At 40.7% G+C, this 25301-nt stretch overlaps 2 protein-coding genes across 2 annotated transcripts in view; one reads left to right on the top strand and one right to left on the bottom strand.

Annotated features, from left to right (window-relative positions):
• LOC133562892 (alpha-mannosidase 2C1-like) overlaps positions 1 to 25301 on the top strand; it is a 121022-nt gene that overhangs the window by 89127 nt on the left and 6594 nt on the right. The window lies entirely within an intron of this gene.
• LOC133562893 (NT-3 growth factor receptor-like) overlaps positions 1694 to 25301 on the bottom strand; it is a 97600-nt gene continuing 73992 nt past the window's right edge. The window contains exons 13-18 of the mRNA XM_061916708.1: positions 25085 to 25258; positions 22398 to 22528; positions 17703 to 17875; positions 14749 to 14992; positions 5733 to 5891; positions 1694 to 2204 (exon numbers count right to left, since the gene is read on the bottom strand). Of these exons, the coding sequence (XP_061772692.1) occupies positions 2019 to 2204; positions 5733 to 5891; positions 14749 to 14992; positions 17703 to 17875; positions 22398 to 22528; positions 25085 to 25258 (1067 nt within the window). The 3' untranslated portion in view covers positions 1694 to 2018. The remainder of the gene's footprint in view (positions 2205 to 5732; positions 5892 to 14748; positions 14993 to 17702; positions 17876 to 22397; positions 22529 to 25084; positions 25259 to 25301) is intronic.

Here is a 25301-nt window from a genome sequence, read left to right as displayed (position 1 = left end):
TTTCAGCTTACTTCTCTGCCTCAGCAATACCGCCTTAATTTGTAATGTAACTTTATGATCCGACCGGTGTGATATCGTTTCAGCCAAGCAGCTTTTTAGACACCCACCCACTTTGATTGCAGAAAGCTGGTCATGTACTGAATCATCTTGTTGTCCTCCTGTAATATTGGCTTAACCGGTAACCACAAAGCCTATGTTTAAGTTGGAGCATTGTTCATGAGACTCTACTGCTCCAATTTGTGGCCACACAATGTTAAGATCTTTAAGTTTCACTCCTGAAAGATGGGAGTAAAAACAAAAGTGTTAGTTTGTCTCCCATAACAATGTGACCTCGGACTACGTTAAGGTAACGTGTGGAGTTCCCCAGGGTTCGGTCCTTGGCCCTGCACTCTTCAGCATCTACATGCTGCCGCTAGGTGACATCATACGCAAATACGGTATTAGCTTTCACTGTTATGCTGATGACACCCAACTCTACATGCCCCTAAAGCTGACCAACACGCCGGACTGTAGTCAGCTGGAGGAGTGTCTTAATGAAATTAAACAATGGATGTCCGCTAACTTTTTGCAACTCAACGCCAAAAAAACGGAAATGCTGATTATTGGTCCTGCTAGACACAGACCTCTATTTAATGATACAACTCTAACATTTGACAACCAAACAATTAAACAAGGCGACACGGTAAAAAATCTGGGTATTATCTTCGACCCAACTCTCTCCTTTGAGGCACACATTAAAAGCGTTACTAAAACGGCCTTCTTTCATATCGCTAAAATTCGCTCCATTCTGTCCACTAAAGACGCTGAGATCATTATCCATGCGTTTGTTACATCTCGCCTCGACTACTGTAACGTATTATTTTCGGGTCTCCCCATGTCTAGCATTAAAAGATTACAGTTGGTACAAAATGCGGCTGCTAGACTTTTGACAAGAACAAGAAAGTTTGATCATATTACGCCTGTACTGTATATACCTTTATATACATATATACATACATATATACCTATACTGGCTCACCTGCACTGGCTTCCTGCGCACTTAAGATGTGACTTTAAGGTTTTACTACTTACGTGTAAAATACTACACGGTCTAGCTCCAGCCTATCTTGCCGATTGTATTGTACCATATGTCCCGGCAAGAAATCTGCGTTCAAAGGACTCCGGCTTATTAGTGATTCCCAAAGCCCCAAAAAAGTCTGCGGGCTATAGAGCGTTTTCCGTTCGGGCTCCAGTACTCTGGAATGCCCTCCCGGTAACAGTTCGAGATGCCACCTCAGTAGAAGCATTTAAGTGTCACCTTAAAACTCATTTGTATACTCTAGCCTTTAAATAGACCCCCTTTTTAGACCAGTTGATCTGCCGTTTCTTTTCTTTTTCTTCTATGTCCCACTCTCCCTTGTGGAGGGGGTCCGGTCCGATCCGGTGGCCATGTACTGCTTGCCTGTGTATCGGCTGGGGACATCTCTGCGCTGCTGATCCACCTCCGCTTGGGATGGTTTCCTGCTGGCTCCGCTGTGAACGGGACTCTCGCTGCTGTGTTGGATCCGCTTTGGACTGGACTCTCGCGACTGTGTTGGATCCATTATGGATTGAACTTTCACAGTATCATGTTAGACCCGCTCGACATCCATTGCTTTCCTCCTCTCCAAGGTTCTCATAGTCATCATTGTCACCGACGTCCCACTGGTTGTGAGTTTTCCTTGCCCTTATGTGGGCCTACCGAGGATGTCGTAGTGGTTTGTGCAGCCCTTTGAGACACTAGTGATTTAGGGCTATATAAGTAAACATTGATTGATTGATTGATAGTTTAAATCCAATCCATTATTATTAAGAGCTTACCAAACAAAAGTTTTAGTATGAGGTGGCAGCTAAACATTCTTTCCCAGCAAACTCAACTGAAATTAAAAGCGTTAGTACACAATGTGTGCCACTATGATATGAAAAACAACCAGTTTTGTGTGTGTTGTCACAATACGCAGTACACTTGTACTCTCATTCCTCTTCAAGTGCTTCTGTTTCTAACCAAGTATGTCCAGATAAACGGGCGTGGCCTTCATCAGCAATAACAGAGTCTTCTGAATTTCCTTCATGTGAAGACGCTGTTGTGGTTCTCTCTGCCAGCAGCCAAGCATCACGTCATAGACTTCTTTGGGACAGAGCCGTGGGTGCTCCAGAACCTTGCCTTGAGTTATACATTCAATCACCTAAAAAAAAAGAGGACACAATATTCAGGTTACATATATACGTAGGGGTGGTGCTGATCAGCATTAATCATAGATTGGAACTGTTCCAATCCAACCTGCGGAGATTTCCGATTCCCATGTCTGTGGTATAATGTTTGCTGGAATGATTTCACAAGTTCACAAGTGAGCTGGCTGCAAACTGTGGAATGGCTTTTTAAAAGGAAGGTGTCTCAATTAGAAATGGACACAGCTCCCTCTAATGTCTGTCAAGATGTTTTAAGGTGGAAAAAAGGTTTGCATCAACAATCCTTCTATTGAGCAAAACTGATTACTGCCAGCCTTCTGTCGAAATCAGCTTCTTATCGAAAAACAGCTACCAGTTGCAAAATGCAATAGTGACATCTATCGATGTATCCTACGTCCAAATATGATACCTTCAAAATAACAAATAACACTCCTACTGAAGAATTGAAAGTTTTTTCGGACTATAAGGTGTGGGATGTGTATGGCCTGGCCTCGAAGCCAGCGGCTTGCCCAAAAGTAGATTGCCCAGCTGGGCCTGATTATCTAATCACCTGTCGCCATTATTACTGGTACGAGACACGTTGTTGGAGTTGGAGCCAGAGAGAGAGAGACACACACACGGATGAGAAAGAGACTGCTGGAAAGCAATTCTGACCTGTATATGACAATAAAAGAAAACTCGACAGTACGCCTTATAACCCGATGCGCCTAACGTCCAGAATAATTCTGGTTTTGCTTACCGACTTCGAAGCTATTTTATTTGGTACATGGTGAAATGACAAGTGTGAGCAGTAGATGGCAGTCACACATAAGAGGTATGTGCAGACTGCACAATGACTCAAATAAACAACACCAACCAAGGTGAACCACGTAAATAAGACCGCCCACAAAACGGCACATCCTGAAGTGACTGTCAGAAAACGGCTTGAAGATTTTCTGTAAAACGTCATCTATTCAAAATTTTGACCAAAGAACCACCATTTCATGTTATGCAGACAACAAGGAAGTGTTTTAAATTTAGAAAAAAAATTATAATAATATAACTCCTTTACTGCGCCCTATAATCCGGTGCATCTTACATATGAAAAAAGATCCAAAATAGACCATTCATCCGCAGTGCACCCTATGATCCGGAAAATATGGTATACAGTATAATATAGAGGTAGTGCATTCTAATAGGCATATTTAGCAATGCTCCCACTACCAATTGGTTAAGGATAGACAAAAATAAGGAACATATTGACTACAACTTTGGACTTCAACTGAATAAAAACGTCAGACTCACGTTTGGCTCTTTGGGTCAAACTCTACCATGTAAGAAGATATCCGCTGACATAACGAAAGCAAAATACATCACTAAAGTCTCAAATTCCAAACGGCTCATTTGGAGCAAGTTTGGAAGAAGGCAAGATTGGTTTATGAATACTTCCTCCATGGTTTGATTTGATATTTTTGGGATTTATTGAGATCATAAGCACACAAAATTAGGTGTCAATAGGTAAGAAATTTTTTATTTTGGATAAAAGGACTCCTTTAAGGGGAACTAAATGTAATCCCTGAAGAGGTACTTGTACATGTCTCAACTCCAACCCAAACATACACCACGCAGCTCAAGAAAAATGAGATTTGTTATATTTATTGTACACAGCAAAAATAGCTGACAAAATATATGATAAAAAGATTAGATTTTAGGAAAAAAAATACTGAAAAATTCATAAAATTATCTGTCCATGTTTTAATTTTACTTGATAAGACATTCTGAATTAAGATTTGTATATCTAGGGATTAGCAGGACTTTAAGGTAGAAATAATTATATTATTCTGAAAACAAGCATTATTCAACTTGCAATTCTTAAATTAAGCATTTTATGGATGTTGTAATGTTGTAGTGAAGGGGTGCCCACACTTTTTCTGCAGGCGAGCTACTTTTCAATTGACCAACTCGAGGGGATCTACCTCATTTATATATATCATTTATATTTATTTATTTATGAAAGAGACATTTTTGTAAACAAGTTAAATGTGTTTAATGATAATACAAGCATGTGTAACACATATAGATGTCTTTCTTTCACAAAGACAAGAATATAAATTGGTGTATTACCTGATTCTGATGACTTGCATTGATTGGAATCAGACAGTAATGATGATAACGCCCACATTTTCAAATGGAGGAGAAAAAAAGTTGTCCTTTCTGTACAATACCACATGAAAGTGGTTGGTTTTTGGCATCTAATTCATCCAGCTTCCATACACTTTACAAGAAAAACATTGGCGGCAAATTCCGTAGCTTGCTTGATTGACATTCACGGCACCCGAGGGTCTTGTGAGATGACGCTAGCTGCTGCCAGTTCATTATTATGAAAAAATGACAGAGAGGAAGGCGAGAAACACTTTTTATTTCAACAGACTTTCGCGCCGTCCCTTCCGTCAAAACTCTAAAGGCCGACTGCACATTTCCTATCTTCACAATAAAAGCCCTGCTTCATGCTGCCTGCGCTAACAAAATAAGAGTCTCGGAAAGCTGGCCTGCACAAGTGATGTGCACGCCAGCTTTCTGAGGGATCGCTTGTGCACGCCAGTTTTCCGAGACTCTGTATTTAGTTAGCGCAGGCAGCATGAAGCAGGGCTTTTATTGTGAAGATAGGAAATGTGCAGTCGGCCTTTAGAGTTTTGACGGAAGGTACGGCGCGAGAGTCTGTTGAAATAAAAAGTGTTTCTCGCCTTCCTCTCGGTCATATTTTCATAATAATGATCTTGCCGCAGCCAGCGTCATCTCACAAGACCCTCCGGTACCGTGAATGTCATTTAAGTGACGTCTTGGTGAAGATTGATGATCACTAATTTTTAGGTCTATTTTTTTTAAAAGCCTGGCTGGAGATCGACTGACACACCCCCGCGGTCGACTGGTAGCTCGCGATCGACGTAATGGGCACCCCTGCTGTAGTGTATTTAAAAGAGATTTTATGTGTGGGTAAAACCAAATTATCTTACTTGAATAGTTATTTTCTCAATTTTAACATTCTTAAACTGGAATATAGATAACATATAAAAAAAAGATTATGAAGTCAAGTCAATAACTAAAAATAAGTTAATACCCTAAAACTACGGAAATTATTTAAGCAAGTCACAAATAATTTGCAATATAAGTGTGCCAAATAATTTATAGTTGAAAATAATCTAATTGAAATGACTGTTGTAATTTCATTAATCTGGAAATATAAATGATAAAACATTCATTTTTTGTTATTATTATTATTATTATGTGAAGCTGGATAGTGTGCATGTCAGATTTTGCTCACATGTTGTAAGGAATGCTCAGGGAGTTTGTGTGTTGTCTCAAGAACATTAAAAATGAGGGGGCACATTGGACGTGGTGCAATAATACGTGTCTCCGTTTCAGAACTGATTGAACCGTTTGCAGCAAGCTAGCAGGAGGAACTGGGAATAATCTGGAGAAAAAAGGCAATTATATGACAGCCCTATTTAGAATCTGTACACATGTGCATGTAAGTGAAAATGTACCTCATTGTTGGCCAGCTGGAACCATGGTTGTTTGCCATGAGTGAATATTTCCCACAAAATAACTCCGAAGCTCCACACGTCGCTCTCTGTGGTGAACTTCCTGTACATGATACTCTCTGGGGGCATCCATCGAATGGGCAGCATCGTGTGACCTCCCACCTGTGTGCACATACCCATGCATGTGGTTTTTCAATTGTGTGATGTTGCTCGTTGACAATAGGAACCTTTACTGTCGACCTGGATAAAATACGGCCCATAAATTCGGCCTAACAGATGTTTTCAAATCATTTTATTAAACCTTTTTAACATCCAAACTGTAGCCGACAATATATTGGGCTGTGGTGTTTCCAAATTTCCATAAGTCTTGAACGACAGAAATTGTTCCAAATAGGGTTATACTGGTAGTAATGAATCATATTAGGTACTTTACCCACTCTGAAAAGTACCGGAAATCTCAGGAAATATGTCCCTGGACACATGAGGACTTTGAATATGGCCAATGTATGATCCTGTAACTACTTGGTGTCAGATTGATATCCAAATATGTGGTATCATCCAAAACTAATGTAAATCGTCCAAACAAGAGAAGAATAAGGGATTATTACATTTTAACAGAAGTGTAAATAGAACATGTTAAAACTGAAAATGAGCAGATATTAACAGTAAATTAACGTGTATTAATAATTCATTTTCTACCACAAAATAATACAATGGAAAATGACACAATATGTTACTGCATACGCCAGTAACATATTGGTACCAATTAGTGCCAACTTACTAAGTGGTACTCAATTGGTAAGTTTGCTTACTTACTAATAAAAGACAATTATGTTCACTATTTGATTTAAGGACAAACTTGAAATAACAAACATTTGTTTAATGAACCGTACGATTCTTTTGTTAAAATAAGGCCAAAAATGCAATTTTTTTTGTGGTCCCCTTTATTTAGAAAAGTACCGAAAAGTACACACACACACACACACACACACACACACACACACACACACACACACACACACACACACACACACACACACACACACACACACACACACACAGAGTCCCCTATATATTTTTTTTCTATCAATATGACCCCAAGTAAAAAAAAATGCACAGGTGTGCTCTGCTGTACCTACATATGTATGTACGTATATAAAAAACAATTAATACACACACACACACAGAGTCCCCTATATATATTTTTTCTATCAATATGGCCCCCAAGTAAAAAAAAATGCACAGGTGTGCTCTGCTGTACCTACATATGTATGTACGTATATAAAAAACAATTAATACACACACACACACACACACACACACACACACACACACACACACACACAGAGTCCCCTATATATTTTTTTTCTATCAATATGGCCCCCAAGTAAAAAAAAATGCACAGGTGTGCTCTGCTGTACCTACATATGTATGTACGTATATAAAAAACAATTAATACACACACACACACACACACACACACACACACACACACACAGAGTCCCCTATATATTTTTTTTCTATCAATATGGCCCCCAAGTAAAAAAAATGCACAGGTGTGCTCTGCTGTACCTACATATGTATGTACGTATATAAAAAACAATTAATACACACACACACACACACACACACACACACACACACACACACACACAGAGTCCCCTATATATATTTTTTCTATCAATATGGCCCCCAAGTAAAAAAAAATGCACAGGTGTGCTCTGCTGTACCTACATATGTATGTACGTATATAAAAAACAATTAATACACACACACACACACACACACACACACACACACAGGCTTCTGGAAGCATTTTTTTCATCAAAATTGCCCAGGTCTGCTACATAATATTTAGTTCTGTCACAATCCATGTGACAATTTTGGGGGTTTTGTGTTGTTTGCCCTGTGTTTGGTGTTTCTTTCTGTTTTGCGCTCTAGTTTAGTTTCGCAGTGACTCCACCACTGTTTGTGAGAGCTGTTCCCTTCGCCTGCTTTTGATTAGTGATCAGGGGACTCAACTGCCTCCGATTACTAATCAGAAGGGTTAGTCTCCCATTGCTGCCTTCTTTGGGACATTGGTCTGTTGACTAATGTTCATGGTGTGTATTTAAATGTTTCTTGCCGAGTTCTAATTAAGGCCATGTCCAAAAAAATGTGTATACTTTTAAAACACATACTTTTTTATGCATGTTGGCCTCTTGTCCACACGCAAATACGTCTTTTTGTTTTGAAAAACACTCCCTTTGTGATGAGACACTCCCAATGGCGGCAATTACAGTCAACTGTTTCAGATAAGACCTTTAGCTGATGGAACAACTTTGACAAGCAATGCTTTTTGCTTTGTGTTGTAAGATTATCTCATGTTTCTAACCTTTACGTATTTAACAACGGATCAAGAAGTTGTTTACGTTTTATAACCACCCAGGCCACTAGAAAAACATGTTTCCTGGGCTACTTGTTGAAGAAAATGCACACCTCATAGCACATGTGATATATAGCTAAATTGATGATCAAATGTGGTGTAATTCCATTAGAGTTTGTTCAATTTTGTGCGGCACTTTAGGCACTTAAAATCCTTCATGATGTTTCTTGGGCTCCTTGTTATTATGCACTGAGTTTAAATATAATGTACACTTTACTCTGCAGCATCGCGTGGACATCGGGGGCGGTACCTCTGGATTGGCAGACCGGGGTGGTGGTCCCTCTCTTTAAGAAGGGGGACCGGAGGGTGTGTTCCAACTATCGTGGGATCACACTCCTCAGCCTTCCCGGTAAGGTTTATTCAGGTGTACTGGAGAGGAGGCTACGCTGGATAGTCGAACCTCGGATTCAGGAGGAACAGTGTGGTTTTCGTCCTGGTCGTGGAACTGTGGACCAGCTCTATACTCTCGGCAGGGTTCTTGAGGGTGCATGGGAGTTTGCCCAACCAGTCTACATGTGCTTTGTGGACTTGGAGAAGGCATTCGACCGTGTCCCTCGGGAAGTCCTGTGGGGAGTGCTCAGAGAGTATGGGGTATCGGACTGTCTTATTGTGGCGGTCCGCTCCCTGTATGATCAGTGTCAGAGCTTGGTCCGCATTGCCGGCAGTAAGTCGAACACATTTCCAGTGAGGGTTGGACTCCGCCAAGGCTGTCCTTTGTCACCGATTCTGTTCATAGGGTTCCGGTTTGGTGACTGCAGGATTAGGTCTCTGCTTTTTGCAGATGATGTGGTCCTGATGGCTTCATCTGACCGGGATCTTCAGCTCTCGCTGGATCGGTTCGCAGCCGAGTGTGAAGCGACCGGAATGATAATCAGCACCTCCAAGTCCGAGTCCATGGTTCTTGCCCGGAAAAGGGTGGAGTGCCATCTCCGGGTTGGGGAGGAGACCCTGCCCCAAGTGGAGGAGTTCAAGTACCTAGGAGTCTTGTTCACGAGTGAGGGAAGAGTGGATCGTGAGATCGACAGGCGGATCGGTGCGGCGTCTTCAGTAATGCGGACGTTGTACCGATCCGTTGTGGTGAAGAAGGAGCTGAGCCGGAAGGCAAAGCTCTCAATTTACCGGTCGATCTACGTTCCCATCCTCACCTATGGTCATGAGCTTTGGGTCATGACCGAAAGGTTAAGATCACGGGTACAAGCGTTCGAAATGAGTTTCCTCCGCCGGGTGGCGGGACTCTCCCTTAGAGATAGGGTGAGAAGCTCTGCCATCCGGGAGGAACTCAAAGTAAAGCCGCTGCTCCTTCACATGGAGAGGAGCCGGATGAGGTGGTTCAGGCATCTGGTCAGGATGCCACCCAAACGCCTCCCTAGGGAGGTGTTTAGGGCACGTCCAACCGGTAGGAGGCCACGGGGAAGACCCAGGACACGTTGGGAAGACTATGTCTCCCGGCTGGCCTGGGAACGCCTCGGGATCCCCCGGGAAGAGCTAGACGAAGTGGCTGGGGAGAGGGAAGTCTTGGTTTCCCTGCTTAGGCTGTTGCCCCCGCAACGCGACCTCGGATAAGCGGAAGAAGATGGATGGATGGATGGACTTTACTGAACATGTAGTATATCACCGTATTGATGATTAAATGTTTTATAATTCAATGAGTGTTGGGCTTCACAGCAGCATGCGCGCATATGAGCACTTTAGGCACTTTCATCATGTTTCTTGGGCTCTGTGTAAGACTGGGTTGATTTTAAAGATAATGTACATGTAATTATACATGTAGTAGTATATTAAAATGAACATTATCACAATACCAGAGGCGTAATGCAACCAAGTCAGCTGTGGCTGTTTTTCCAGGCTTCTGATTAGACAAAATGTTCATGAAAGTGAGTGTATGCGTTTAAGTGTAAACTTTGAAGCTTTGAATCTATCCATCCATCCATTTTCTACCGCTTATTCCCTTCTGGGGTCGCGGGGGGCGCCAGCGCCTATCTCAGCTACAATCGGGCGGAAGGCGGGGTACACCCTGGACAAGTTGCCACCTTTGAATCTACACTTGTGTAAATGGAGACCGTTTTAACCCTGTATTTGGGTTGTCCCGATACCAAAATGTATTTTATTCTTAACACATTTACTTATTGTTTCTTAATGCAATCAAAGAACAACGTTGGCTTTAAATAACAAAGCGAACATCCATCCATCTATCCATTTCTACCGCTTATTCCCTTTGGGGTCGCGGGGGGTGCTGGCGCCTATCTCAGCTACAATAGGGCTGAAGTCGGTGTACACCCTGGACAAGTCGCCACCTCATCGCAGGGCCAACACAGATAGACAGACAACATTCACACTCACATTCACACACTAGGGTCAATTTGGCTTAGCGAACATCCATCCATCCATTTTCTACCGCTTATTCCCTTTCGGGGTCGCGGGGGGTGCTGGCGCCTATCTCAGCTACAATAGGGCTGAAGTCGGTGTACACCCTGGACAAGTCGCCACCTCATCGCAGGGCCAACACAGATAGACAGACAACATTCACACTCACATTCACACACTAGGGACCATTTGGCTTAGCGAACATCCATCCATCCATTTCCTACCGCTTATTCCCTGTCGGGGTCGCGGGGGGAGCTGGCGCCTATCTCAGCTACAATAGGGCTGAAGGCGGCGTACATCCTGGAAAAGTTGCCACCTCATCGCAGGGCCAACACAGATAGACATCATTCACACTCACATTCACACACTAGGGCCAATTTGGCTTAGCGAACATATTAGACAAATTATTTTAGTAGTAAGTAAGCAAACCGGACAAATACTTGTAATTGTGCTGCTGACATATGCAGTAAAATATTGTGTCATTTTTGACTAGAGTCAGTAGAGGTGGCTCGGTCATCTACAAAAACCCCCCCCGAAATGCTTTACCTATTGAATTGTTCTGGGCATGCCCAACCAGAAGAGACACCTCCAGTAGGACATACTGAAGAGGGCATTGGAACGCCTCAGTGTTCCCCCACTGGAACTAAAGGAAAAGGCTGGAGACTAGGAAGTTGAGGCTGCCGCCGTGACCCAAAGACAGCGGAATAGACGGACCAGCTGTCTCTTCTGTTACTGTACAACAGGGGTGCCCACACTTTTTCTGCAGGCGAGCTACTTTTCAATTGACCAACACGAGGGGATCTACCTCATTTATATATATCATTTATATTTATTTTTTTATGAAAGAGACATTTTTGTAAACAAGTTAAATGTGTTTAATGATAATACAAGCATGTGTAACACATATAGATGTCTTTCTTTCACAAAGACAAGAATATAAGTTGGTGTATTACCTGATTCTGATGACTTGCATTGATTGGAATCAGACAGTAATGATGATAACGCCCACATTTTCAAATGGAGGAGAAAAAAAGTTGTCCTTTCTGTACAATACCACATGAAAGTGGTTGGTTTTTGGCATCTAATTCATCCAGCTTCCATACACTTTACAAGAAAAACACTGGCGGCAAATTCCGTAGCTTGCTTGATTGACATTCACGGCACCCGAGGGTCTTGTGAGATGACGCTGGCTGCTGCCAGTTCATTATTATGAAAAAATGACAGAGAGGAAGGCGAGAAACACTTTTTATTTCAACAGACTTTTGCGCCGTCCCTTCCGTCAAAACTCTAAAGGCCGACTGCACATTTCCTATCTTCACAATAAAAGCCCTGCTTCATGCTGCCTGCGCTAACAAAATAAGAGACTCGGAAAGCTGGCGTGCACAAGTGATGTGCACGCCAGCTTTCTGAGGGATCGCTTGTGCACGCCAGTTTTCCGAGACTCTTTATTTAGTTAGCGCAGGCAGCATGAAGCAGGGCTTTTATTGTGAAGATAGGAAATGTGCAGTCGGCCTTTAGAGTTTTGACGGAAGGTACGGCGCAAGAGTCTGTTGAAATAAAAAGTGTTTCTCGCCTTCCTCTCGGTCATATTTTCATAATAATGATCTTGCATCAGCCAGCGTGATCTCACAAGACCCTCCGGTACCGTGAATGTCATTTAAGTGACGTCTTGGTGAAGATTGATGATCACTAATTTTTAGGTCTATTTTTTTTAAAAGCCTGGCTGGAGATCGACTGACACACCCCCCGCGGTCGACTGGTAGCTCGCAATCGACGTAATGGGCACCCCTGCTGTACATAATATTTGATATGCCTCTGACACTGCCTGACAGACAATATTGCACTTACACAAGATTGGTAAAACTATGTAAATTGTCATACATTTTTATTCCAACCGCTTATTCTGTTAAGTTCATAGCAAATGGAGAAAATAAGTATGGCAAGAACAGAACATTTAAACCAAATAGAGAACTCTACAGTAAAACACATTTAAGGCAACTATACTGGGTGAAATGAGTATAAAGGTGACTACATGGGCGTTTAGAGGGCTCTAGTGAAGTAAAAAAAAAAAACATTTATAGGAACAGGTTTTTATATGTTTCAACTATGAAATATTTTATTTACCGAATTTTTCGGACTGTAAGTCGCAGCTTTTGTAATAGTTTGGCCGTGGGTGCGACATATACTCCGGAGTGACTTATGTGTGAAATTATTAACACATTACCGTAAAATATCAAATAATAATATTTATCTCTATCCCAGAAGAGACGAAGAAAATGTCACCAATCGTCACATACACGTCACCAATCGTCACATACACGTCAGCAATCGTCGCATAAACGTCACCCAATAAGAATTTGGCGGTTGTGGGTCAGGGCAGAAGTGCATTGTGGGTCATGGTATGCTAACTGCTATATGCTATATGCTACTGCCGTAGCTATTAAAATGGATCATTTCATCGTTGGCAGTAACTTATAAAAACTGATAAGGGCTGAACAAAAATGACACCGAAAAGTAAATCACGTACTGCAGATTACACAATATCAAATAATATTATTTATCTCATTCGCGGAAGAGACCAAGAAAATGTCAGGAATCGTCACACACATGTCAACCAATGAGAATTCGGCGGGGGAGGGTCATGGCAGAAGTGCATTATGGGTCATTGAACGCTAACTGCTATAAGCTACTGCTGTAGCTATTGAAATGGATCATTTCATCGTTGGCAGTAACTTATAAAAACTGAGAAGGGCTGAACAAAAATGACACCGAAAAGTAAATCACGTACTGCAGATTACACAATATCAAATAATATTATTTATCTCATTCGCGGAAGAGACCAAGAAAATGTCAGGAATCGTCACACACACGTCAACCAATGAGAATTCGGCGGGGGAGGGTCATGGCAGAAGTGCATTATGGGTCATTGAATGCTAACTGCTATACGCTACTGCTGTAGCTATTGAAATGGATCATTTCATCGTTGGCAGTAACTTATAAAAACTGAGAAGGGCTGAACAAAAAATTGGACCGAAAAGTAAATCATGTACTGCAGATTACACAATATCAAATAATATTATTTATCTCATTCGCGGAAGAGACGAAGAAAATGTCAGCAATCGTCACATACACGTCAACCAATAAGAATTCGGCGGTTGTGTGTCAGGGCAGAAGTGCATTGTGGGTCATGGTATGCTAACTGCTATTTGCTATATGCTACTGCCGTAGCTATTAAAATGGATCATTTCATCGTTGGCGGTAACTTATAAAAACTGGAAAGGGCTGAACAAAAATTGGACCGAAAAATAAATCATGTACTGCAGATTACAAGCTGGACGTAGTGAAATATGCAGCAGAAAACGACAAGAGGAAGCGGTGCATACCTTTGGAGTTGGCAGAGTTGTTTAGAAGCGACATCGAGGAAGAAAATTTCATCGGATTCATCGATTAGGAGTGACAGATTGTTTGGTAAACGTATAGCATGTTCTATATGTTATAGTTATTTGAATGACTCTTACCATAATATGTTAGGTTAACATACCAGGCACCTTCTCAGTTGGTTATTTATGCCTCATATAACCTACACTTATTCAGCCTGTTGTTCACTATTCTTTATTTATTTTAAATTGCCTTTCAAATGTCTATTCTTGGTGATGGATTTTATCAAATACATTTTCCCCAAAAATGCGATTTATACTCCAGTGCGACTTATATATGTTTTTTTTCTTCTTCATTATGCATTTTCGGACAGTGCGACGTATAATCCGGAGCGATTTATAATCCGAAAAATACGGTATTAATAATGTCCTTACTTTGTAGAAATGTGTTTATTGCTGTCATGTCCTGTCCCAATTAGGCGTGATAAGCGAGGCACATATGTCGGTTTCTAGCAAGCCTCTAACGCAGGGCTTTTCAACTTGAGTTGAATCACACGCTATCCGTAGACATTTTACATGTTTAACCTCTTCTCCCACGGATGGCGGTGGGAGAAGAGGAGTAACATGTAAACTGTCACTTTCAATAAATGTCAAATCAGGAACTTTCATATGGAATTTTACCGCAAACTTATACTCATCTTACTTATCTTTTAGTCTATTTCACGATAACATAAGATAAAAAGTCTAGCATGCAAAATGCAGACTACACTATGATTTGAATTCAATCTCTTGTACACAATGCATATTTCACATAGGATTAATTTTACAATGAACAATAAATGTATGAACTTACCCTGTAATAATCTGTGCTGTAAATGTCTCTTGACATGCCAAAGTCTCCTATTTTCACCTGGAGGCCATTCCCCACCAGACAGTTTCTTGTAGCCAAATCTCGATGCACAAAGTGTTGCGATGCAAGGTAGATAATTCCTGCAGCGATTTGACTGGCGATGTGAAGCTTCTCGGACAGACCCAACTCCCCATTAGTCTGCAGGGGCTGTCCTTCCACCAGGATCATGGCATCTGGCCCATGGGCTCTAAGGAAAATTGGAGTTCATTTGGAAATAATTAGTTATTAGAAGTGCGAGGCGTTATAGCCATTTTTTCAAAATCAATTCATTTTTGATTCATAAGCTTCTAATTCGATAGTCACAATTAGATTCAATGCGATCTACACCTATGTGTAAATATTGAAAGTGTCTTCAATATGTTAAAGTAAAATTGTACAAAACCCAAAACCAGTGAAGTTGGCATGTTGTGTAAATCGTAAATAACAACAGAATACAGTAATTTGCAAATCATTTTCAATCCATATTCTATTGAGTACACTGCAAAGACAAGATATTTAACGTTCAAACTGGTAAACGTTGTTTTTTTTTTGCAGATATTAGCTCATTTGGAATTTGATGCCTGCAGCATGTTTCAAAAAAGCTGACATAAGTGGCAAAAAAGGTGGGTGCCATGATTGGGTATAATAGCAGTTTCTATGAAATGCTCAGTCATTCACAAACAAAGATAGGGCAAGGGTCACCACTTCGCTAACAAATGCGTGCAAATTGTCCAACAGTTTAAGAAGAACATTTCTCAACCAGCTAAAATGGTAAATATGTTGTACTTGTGTAGCTCTTTTCTACCTTTTTTTAAGGAGCTCAAAGCGCTTTGACACTATTTCCACATTCACCCGTTCACACACTGATGGCGGGAGCTGCCATGCACAGCGCTTGGGTGAAGTGTCTTGCTCTAGGACACAGCCGATGTGACTAGGATGTTAGAAGGTGGTGATTGAACCAGTAACCGTCATATTGCTGGCACGGCCACACTCCCAACTTCGCCACGCCGTCCCCTATTGCAAGGAATTTAGAGATTTCACCTTAAACGGTCTGTATTTAAATCATAAGCTTCTGGACGTAAGCATCTAGGCCCGAAACCAACATTGATTGCCCGGGAACCCTTGAGCCCTCAGGCAGTACGACATCAGTGTCTTAAGAATATCACCACATAGGCTCAGGAACACTTCAGAAAACCACTGTCAGTAACTACAGTTCATCACTACATCTGTAAGTGCAAGTTAAAACTAAAGCGAAAGCTATTTATCAACATCACATATCACCAGCATCTAGACCAGACCTGACCAACCTACGTCTATTTATTTATTTATTTCGGCAATCTTCACATAAAACAAAGAACAACAACAAAAAAACGAAAAAAAAAAAACACTCATTTGAGCAATGATTGAGCCGAAAGGGTGTAGGTTGAAGCAACGCTTATATAAACCTACCCCATCACAACAAGAACATGGTTCAAAATATATAAAATCTAAAACATGCTTCACTTATATCACTTTTTTTTTAAACAATATATAAGCAACATATATGTAGCACACGTCTCATACACACAGTTTAACATTTAAATTAAACGTATACATTTGTACACTTATATATATATATACACAATTTATTTAAATTCCATATAAATTGGTAATATATACATTTTAATATAACCTATATGTATAATTATGAAATCATAAATTATATTTATATACATATTATATATTATTGTCTTTCTAAAACAATGTTTGCTCTTCTTTCTTATATTTACTAATGATAAATGATTTAAAAAGCTTTTTAAACTGGTTTATGTTGGTGCTGTGTTTTATTTCATCCTTTAAACACTTCCATATTTTAACCCCTGCTATTGTTATACTCATTCGTTTCTGCGTTGTTCTACAATATTGGATCTTAAAAAGTAGTTCTCCTCTTAAATTATAATTCCCTTCTCTCTATGACAATTAACTGATGAAGCCTACTCAATGAGAGGATCATAGCCTTGTAAGACAAACAGAATAGTTCATTTGCGATCGATTGAATGCCCCGAGAATGAGAACATTCATTGTCATTCAATTATTACAAATTGCAATATAATGTCTTGTAAAATTACATTGCAAAATTGAAAATAAATCGATTCATAATCGATTAAATCAATTATTTTACCCATCCCTAATTATTAGTGTCAACAATTGACCTTTATCTCTTTACATTATGCCTTTTTGCTCTTTCTTTTTTTTGTCTTTTCCTTTCCCCAGCAGGTCACAAAAAGTCCTGGGCTGTATTTTGTTAAAGTACCAATGATTGTCACACACACACACTAGGTGTGGTAAAATGTGTCCTCTGCATTTGACCCATCCCGTTGATCACCCCCTGAGAAATGAAGGGAGCAGCGGGCAGCAGCGGGCAGCAGCGGGCAGCAGCGGGCAGCAGCGGGCAGCAGCGGGCAGCAGCGGTGCCGCGCCCGGGAATCATTTTATGGTGATTTAACCCCCAATTCCAACCCTTGATGCTGAGTGCCAAGCAGGGAGGCAAAGGGTCCCATTTTTTTATAGTCTTTGGTATGACTCGGTTTGAACTCCCAACCTACCGATCTCAGGGCGGACACTCTGACCACTAGGCCACTGAGTAGGTCTTGGACACCTTAGTCGAGTGCATGACGTGACTACAATTCACTGAGCTACTGCAAATCTCCACAAATATTTACCTTGTTAGCATCTTTTGGAAAAAAATGGTCATTGAAGAGAGGAACTGACCTTGATACTAGTGTCTACGTGCAACATACTGCGTTAAAGGAAGAAGCATATTTTTCTGCATATTTCTCAGGAATATAATATATAACTTGAAATAATTTATGTCTGGAAGTCACTGATGCTTCAGTACAACATCTCCAAATGTATCTCTACTTTTTTTTTAAGCTCACCTGAGAAATTTATTCAGATCCCCATGTTGCATATACTCGAAGACCATGATGAGTGGATCTCCTTCAGCGCATACGCCATAAAACTTTACGATATGTTCATGTTGGAGATTGGTCAGCAGTTCAGCTTCCCGTTGGAAGTCTTGCCTGGCTGATAGCATGGAATCTTTCAGAGTCTGGAGATGAACGAAGAAGACAATGAATCATAAAAGGCTGATATTGACACAATGGTCGTATCGTGTGTATGCGATCGCTTCATTCCCCCTGCATATGCTGAAATTGGCCAACCAACAATGATCAAATATCAACGACGGACCATGGAAATGCTTTATTTCAAACATTCTTGGGATGGAAGCATGTCCCGCCAGGATTTGCGATGTCAAAATCATGCCATTTCATACAATTTTGAACCAATCCTTGCAACTCATGCATGGCCTTGCAACTCAGTCCAAAACCCACAGCTTGCTCCCATATTTCTACCAATCAGCGTAATTTTCATCTATAGAATTTGTTTCTAGCTGGCGCCCAAAAGCGCGTGACAACTGTCTAATCTACAGTGTAATAAATTACAGTTACTCGTTACTTTACCGAAAAAGTAACGCAAATCTTCTTTAATAAATGTAATTCATTACTAGGCAAACTAATAATGCGTGACTTAAAAAAAAACCCCATCAAATATCTTGCACATGCAGTTGAGAGATGTTTCATGAGAGCAGAGTGTGTGTGGGTGTGCCTTTTAAAGGCTGTGTCTGTTGCCAATTCACGTGTGACATCAGTGAGAACACACACAGAGTGGCGATTTAGCTTAGCTGTATCTGTTAGCTTAGCAGCGGCAGTAATGGCAGCCAGGTTGAATTTTTTCACTGGATTGGTAACGCTAGTTAATAAAGAGATTGAATGTGCTTTGATGACTGTAGTGTCTTTGTCGTTAAACGGGGTATTGTAGGTTTGCAAGTTTGTCATTTCAGTCATTAATTTGTTGTTAATTATTCCCTCAAAATAGTATATCTTGTTGTTTGCTGTGTGATGTTGCCTCTTTCCATTCAACATCAAATTCATTTTAGTTTGGTGCTGGTTGTTACTTTCATTAGTAAAAATATATTTCCTGCATTGAACTGCTGACGCTTGTTGACATACCACATCAACATCAAACGTAGCGTATATCAAACGTCTCGCTATGTGGGTTGTAATGTACATAGAAGTAGTTAGATTACTTGTTACTAGTAAAAGTAACAGTGTTAACACCGCTATCATATAATGCTGTTATTTGCCTCTTTCACACCAGCTGTAACATGCATCTTAGTAGTATTTGTCATTACCAAACTTGGATGAGTTGAAATTGCCAATGTTAATCAATAGCATGTATATAGCATATCCATTGGAAATTAGAAAAGGGCAAGTGCAAGTGAAGACGTTCAATCGGACATGCTAGCGTTGTTGGTTCCTATTAATATTAGAGATGTCCGCTAATATCGGACTGCCGATATTATCGGCCGATAAATGCTTTAAAATGTAATATCTGAAATTATCGGTATCAAAAAGTAAAATTTATGACTTTTTAATACCCCGCTGTGTACAGAGCGGCAATTAACCTTAAAGGCACTGCCTTTGCGTGCCGGCCCATTCACATATTATATACAGCTTTTCACACACACAAGTGAATGCATTGCATACTTGGTCAACAGCCATACAGGTCACACTGAGGGTGGCCTGTATAAACAACTTTAACCTTGTTACAAATACGCGCCACACTGTAAACCCACACCAAACAAGAATGGCAAACACATTTCGGGAGAACATCCGCTTCGTACCACAACATAAACACAACTAAACAAATACCCAGAACCCTTTGCAGCAGTAACTCTTCCGGGAAGCTACAACATGCACCCCCCGCTACCTCTTACCCCCTCCCCCCACCTCAACCTCCTCATGCTCTGTCCCAAATTCCAAGCTGCGGTTTTGAGCCATGTTTAAAAAAAAATTATGGAATTTGTGACTTCAATAGTAAATATGGCAGTGCCATGTTGGCATTTTTTCCATACCTTGAGTTGATTTATTTTGGAAAACCTTGTTACATTGTTTAATGCATCCAGCGGGGCATCACGGAATATCAGATATCGGCAAAAAAGCCATTATCGGACATCTCTAATAAAAATGTCTAATTTGGTACAGATTCCTATCATCTACCAATTTATGAAAATAACTACAGGAAGAGAAATATGTATAACAAAAATGTATAAAGAATGTACTGTATCAATCCACCTGGGGTTCCATACTAGAGTTCACCCGCTCACGTAGGGATGCCTTCGAGAAAGGTGAGGGACCAGCCCAGAAATATAAAGGAGTCACCAAGAAAAGCATCAGTAACACACTTTGCTGTCATGGACTAAGATCCTGCAGTGCCTGCAAGGTCAAACTGCTCAAAAAGACACATGCACATGCTCTAAAGTTAGACAATCATGAGCCAGACAAGGTTTGGGAGAATGTGATGAGGTCACATGAGCGCAAATTGGAGCTCAATATGGTTGGAGGCAGATTACAGTATTATATGTTCTATTAAACATTTGAAATTGTTATCTTTTTTCATAATTACATAATATATGCACTGCATGCATATATATATATATATGTGTGTGTGTATATATATATATATATATATATATACATAAATACAAACCCCGTTTCCATATGAGTTGGGAAATTGTGTTTGATGTAAATATAAACGGAATACAATGATTTGCAAATCCTTTCCAACCCATATTCAGTTGAATATGCTACAAAGACAACATATTTAGTAGATTTAGATTTCCTTTTTATTGTCAATCAAATTTGAACTTTACAGTACAAATAAGAACAACATTTCGTTGTATTAAGTGATGGTAGTGCGGGATTTTAAAAAAAGCAATAAGGTGCATGTATAAATAAATAGATTACTGTACAGATAAATATATTGCACTTTTGCATATGCATCCAAGTTTATGGATGTATGTTATATTGTCTTTTTATTCCAGCGAGTTGTATATATTCAAACTCATAGACTTTGGGTTTTTTTTGCAAATAATAAGTAAGAATTTCATGGCTGCAACACGTGCCAAAGTAGTTGGGAAAGGGCATGTTCACCACTGTGTTACATCACCTTTTCTTTTAACAACCCTCAATAAACGTTTAGGAATTGAGGAAACTAATTGTTGAAGCTTTGAAAGTGGAATTCTTTCCCATTCTTGTTTTATGTAGAGCTTCAGTCGTTCAACAGTCCGGGGTCTCCGCTGTCGTATTTTACGCTTTATAAAGCGCCACACATTTTCCATGGGAGACAGGTCTGGACTGCAGGCGGGCTAAGAAAGTACCTGTACTCTTGTTTTACGAATCCACGGTGTTGTAACACATGTTGAACATAGCTTGGCATTGTCTTGCTGAAATACGCAGGGGCGTCCATGAAAAAGACGGCGCGTAGATAGCAGCATATGTTGTTCCAAAACCTGTATGTACCTTTCAGCATTAATGGTGCCTTCACAGATGTGTAAGTTACCCATGCCTTGGGCACTAATGCACCCCCATACCATCACAGATGCTGGCTTCTGAACTTTGCGTCGATAACAGTCTGGATGGTTCGCTTCCCCTTTGGTCCGGATGACAAGATGTCGAATATTTCCAAAAACAATTTGAAATGTGGACTCGTCAGACCACAGAACACTTTTCCACTTTGCATCAGTCCATCTTGGATGATCTCAGGAAGCCCGCGGCGTTTCTGGATGTTGTTGATAAATGGCTTTCGCTTTGCATAGTAGAGCTTTAACTTACAGATGTAGCGCCCAACTGTATTTAGTGACAGTAGTTTTCTGAAGTGTTCCTGAGCCCATGTGGTGATATCCTTTAGAGATTGACTTCGGTTTTTGATACAGTGCCGTATGAGGGATCGAAGGTCACGGTCATTCAATGTTGGTTTCTGGCCATGCCGCTGACGTGGAGTGATTTCTCCAGATTATCTGAACCTTTTGATGATATTATGGACCCTATATGTTGCAATCCCTAAATTTCTTGTAATTGCACTTTGAGAAACGTTGATCTTAAACTGTTTGACTATTTTCTCACGCAGTTGTGGACAAAGGGGTGTACCTCGCCCCATCCTTTCTTTTGAAAGACTGAGTATTTTTTGGGAAGCTGTTTTTATACCCAATCATGGCACCCACCTGTTCCCAATTAGCCTGCACACCTGTGGGATGTTCCAAATACGTGTTTGATGAGCATTCCTCAACTTTATCAGTATTTATTGCCACCTTTCCCAACTCCTTTGTTACGTGTTGCTGGCATCAAATTCAAAAGTTAATGATTATTTGCAAAAAAAAAAAAAAAACTATTTACCAGTTTGAACATCAAATATTTTGTCTTTGTAGCATATTCAACTGAATATGGGTTGAAAATGATTTGCAAATCATTGTATTCCGTTTATATTTACATCTAACACAATTTCCCAACTCATATGGAAACGGAGTTTGTATATATATATATATATATTTTTTTTTTTTTTTTTTTTAGTTTAGGGACACCATGTTCAACATATTGTTAGGAAACTATGTATCTAATCAAGTGGCCTGCAACGCTCCAGAGCCACGGGTTGCAGACCTTTGAGCAAAACAAACAAAATATTTATTTGGGAGACCTTCTATTCGTATTTTTGTAGCACACACGCCTTCTTACCTTTACAGCCACAAGCATTTTGTCTTTAGTGGGACTCAGATTGTAACATTCAGCGAGAAAGACCTTGCCAAATGCTCCTTCTCCAAGCTCCCTCTGTAAAATAATGTCCCTCCGTTTTATGTGGTGAACAACTGAAAGAGAGAGAGAGAAAATATCTACTACTGATAGGGTTAAGGTTATGGGGTGAAGGGCTTAACCCCGGATTTCCACTGTATGCTTAAACTCTACAGAAATATACACAAAGTTTATATTCATGCCGTTGCCTGGCACAACGGATTCATTTACCTCAAATCTGCTTCTGTGGGACAAGAAGTCATGCATAAACACAACATAAATCATTCGGTTTACTTTGTGTTCAAGACGGATCGTATTTTACACTTTGAAATGTTTTAATAGGCAAGGACTGACCTGAAGTCAGCATGTAAAAGGTTTTCAGATCTAACATCACCTCGTTCACACAAATGGATGAGGACATGCTGATATTACAGGCCTAAAATCAAATAATCATATTACTGGACAGCTATTTGGGGGCCTATGTCAAATACCAGCTGGTATGGAGGCCAGGGCTGCAGGGGAGTGGTTGAATGAGATGAGTGTCTGTGCACAATGCTTGCCAGGGAGGATGTCCGTCGTTGTTTGCTACAATTGGAAAAATAAAGTTGTCATTCTGCAAGGTAAAACTGTTTTTTCCATGAGTCGGTGCTGTCTCAGACGCTTGCCTGTGCGTATTGTTGGACGGCAAAGCTCTATATCAGGGGTGCCCACACTTTTTCTGCTGGCGAGCTACTTTTCAATTGACCAACTCGAGGGGATCTACCTCATTTATATATATCATTTATATTTATTTATTTATGAAAGAGACATTTTTGTAAACAAGTTAAATGTGTTTAATGATAATACAAGCATGTGTAACACATATAGATGTCTTTCTTTCACGAAGACAAGAATATAAGTTGGAGTATTACCTGATTCTGATGACTTGCATTGATTGGAATCAGACAGTAATGATGATAACGCCCACATTTTCAAATGAAAGAGAAAAAAAGTTGTCCTTTCTGTACAATACCACATGAAAGTGGTTGGTTTTTGGCATCTAATTCATCCAGCTTCCATACACTTTACAAGAAAAACATTGGCGGCAAATTCCGTAGCTTGCTTGATTGACATTCACGGCACCCGAGGGTCTTGTGAGATGACGCTGGCTGCTGCCAGTTCATTATTATGAAAAAATGACAGAGAGGAAGGCGAGAAACACTTTCTATTTCAACAGACTTTCGCGCCGTCCCTTCCGTCAAAACTCTAAAGGCCGACTGCACATTTCCTATCTTCACAATAAAAGCCCTGCTTCATGCTGCCTGCGCTAACAAAATAAGAGTCTCGGAAAGCTGGCGTGCACAAGTGATGTGCACGCCAGCTTTCTGAGGGATCGCTTGTGCACGCCAGTTTTCCGAGACTCTGTATTTAGTTAGCGCAGGCAGCATGAAGCAGGGCTTTTATTGTGAAGATAGGAAATGTGCAGTCGGCCTTTAGAGTTTTGACGGAAGGTACGGTGCGAGAGTCTGTTGAAATAAAAAGTGTTTCTCGCCTTCCTCTCGGTCATATTTTAATAATAATGATCTTGCAGCAGCCAGCGTCATCTCACAAGACCCTCCGGTACCGTGAATGTCATTTAAGTGACGTCTTGGTGAAGATTGATGATCACTAATTTTTAGGTCTATTTTTTTTAAAAGCCTGGCTGGAGATCGACTGACACACCCCCCGCGGTCGACTGGTATCTCGCGATCGACGTAATGGGCACCCCTGCTCTATATGTTCCGTGGTGTTGCTGTTTAGCAGCCGATACGTATCTTGAATGGCAGGATCGAGTTACTCCTGGAAGGACTGAATAAACCATTTGGTTTTCGTTTTACTACAACTCTTCTATCACATGACTAGATTTGCGAGATCTCCTTAGAATTTTTGCCACTTTGATACACAGCGGTGCCGCAACAGTGCCCATCAGAACGGCGGTAGAGACGTCCTGCCCCGTTAAGCGTCCTGTGAGAATCCGGGGTTAAGGCAGACATGGGCAAACACTGAACCCCTTTCAACTTTTTAATCCTGTATGCCAACCTTTTCCATCCATCCATCCATTTTCTACTTCTTATCCTTCTCTGGGTAGCAGAGGGGCTGGAACTTATCCCGGCTACACTTGGGCGGAAGGCGAGGTACACTGTGCCATCTCATTATAGGGCCAGCACTGACAGACACCATTCACACACTGGGGCTAACTTAGTGTTGCCATATAAACCTATTCCCCAGGTAGGAGGAAGCCGGGGTACCCGGGGAGAACCGACGCAAGGAAGGGGAGAACATGCAAACTCCACACAGAAAGACTAAGAGCCTGGGAATCATACCTTCTCGCTGTGAGGCACCAGCGCTTATCACTGCTGTAAGATTTGCAATTAAATTTTCAAATGACCAGAAGTCTTAAACTAAACAAAATTCCAATGGCTAATGAAGTGAGAGACTCTGACCTGTGTGTTTTATTTTCTACCGCGTGTTTTTGCCTAGTTTATTCTTAGGACATCTGCTCGCCAAGTGTCTGATAGGACAAATAAATGAATGCTGACTTAACGATTTGTCTTGTATGGGCTACTTTTGAGTAATTTCTGTGAGAAAGGGGCTTGTATTTAGTTTGTACTCACATGCGGTGGGTTTATTGCAGGTGTGTCCATGTTTGAAGTATTGTGGATTCTCTATAATAGGAATCCTGTTCATTCCAATCATCAAAGCATCAAGTCCACCATCCAGTGTACACGGGCCCATAATCCCATGATTGACATGGTGAAGAGGGCTGCTAGAGTCTTCCTCACCAGGACCTAGACAAAGTGTGAGGCATGCATTCATAATTAATAAGAGTGC

This window comes from Nerophis ophidion, linkage group LG12 (genome assembly GCF_033978795.1).
Source record: "Nerophis ophidion isolate RoL-2023_Sa linkage group LG12, RoL_Noph_v1.0, whole genome shotgun sequence".
Taxonomy (NCBI): domain Eukaryota; kingdom Metazoa; phylum Chordata; class Actinopteri; order Syngnathiformes; family Syngnathidae; genus Nerophis; species Nerophis ophidion.
Note: the sequence above shows the minus strand (reverse complement) of the source record. Positions and strands in the feature narration are given on the sequence as shown.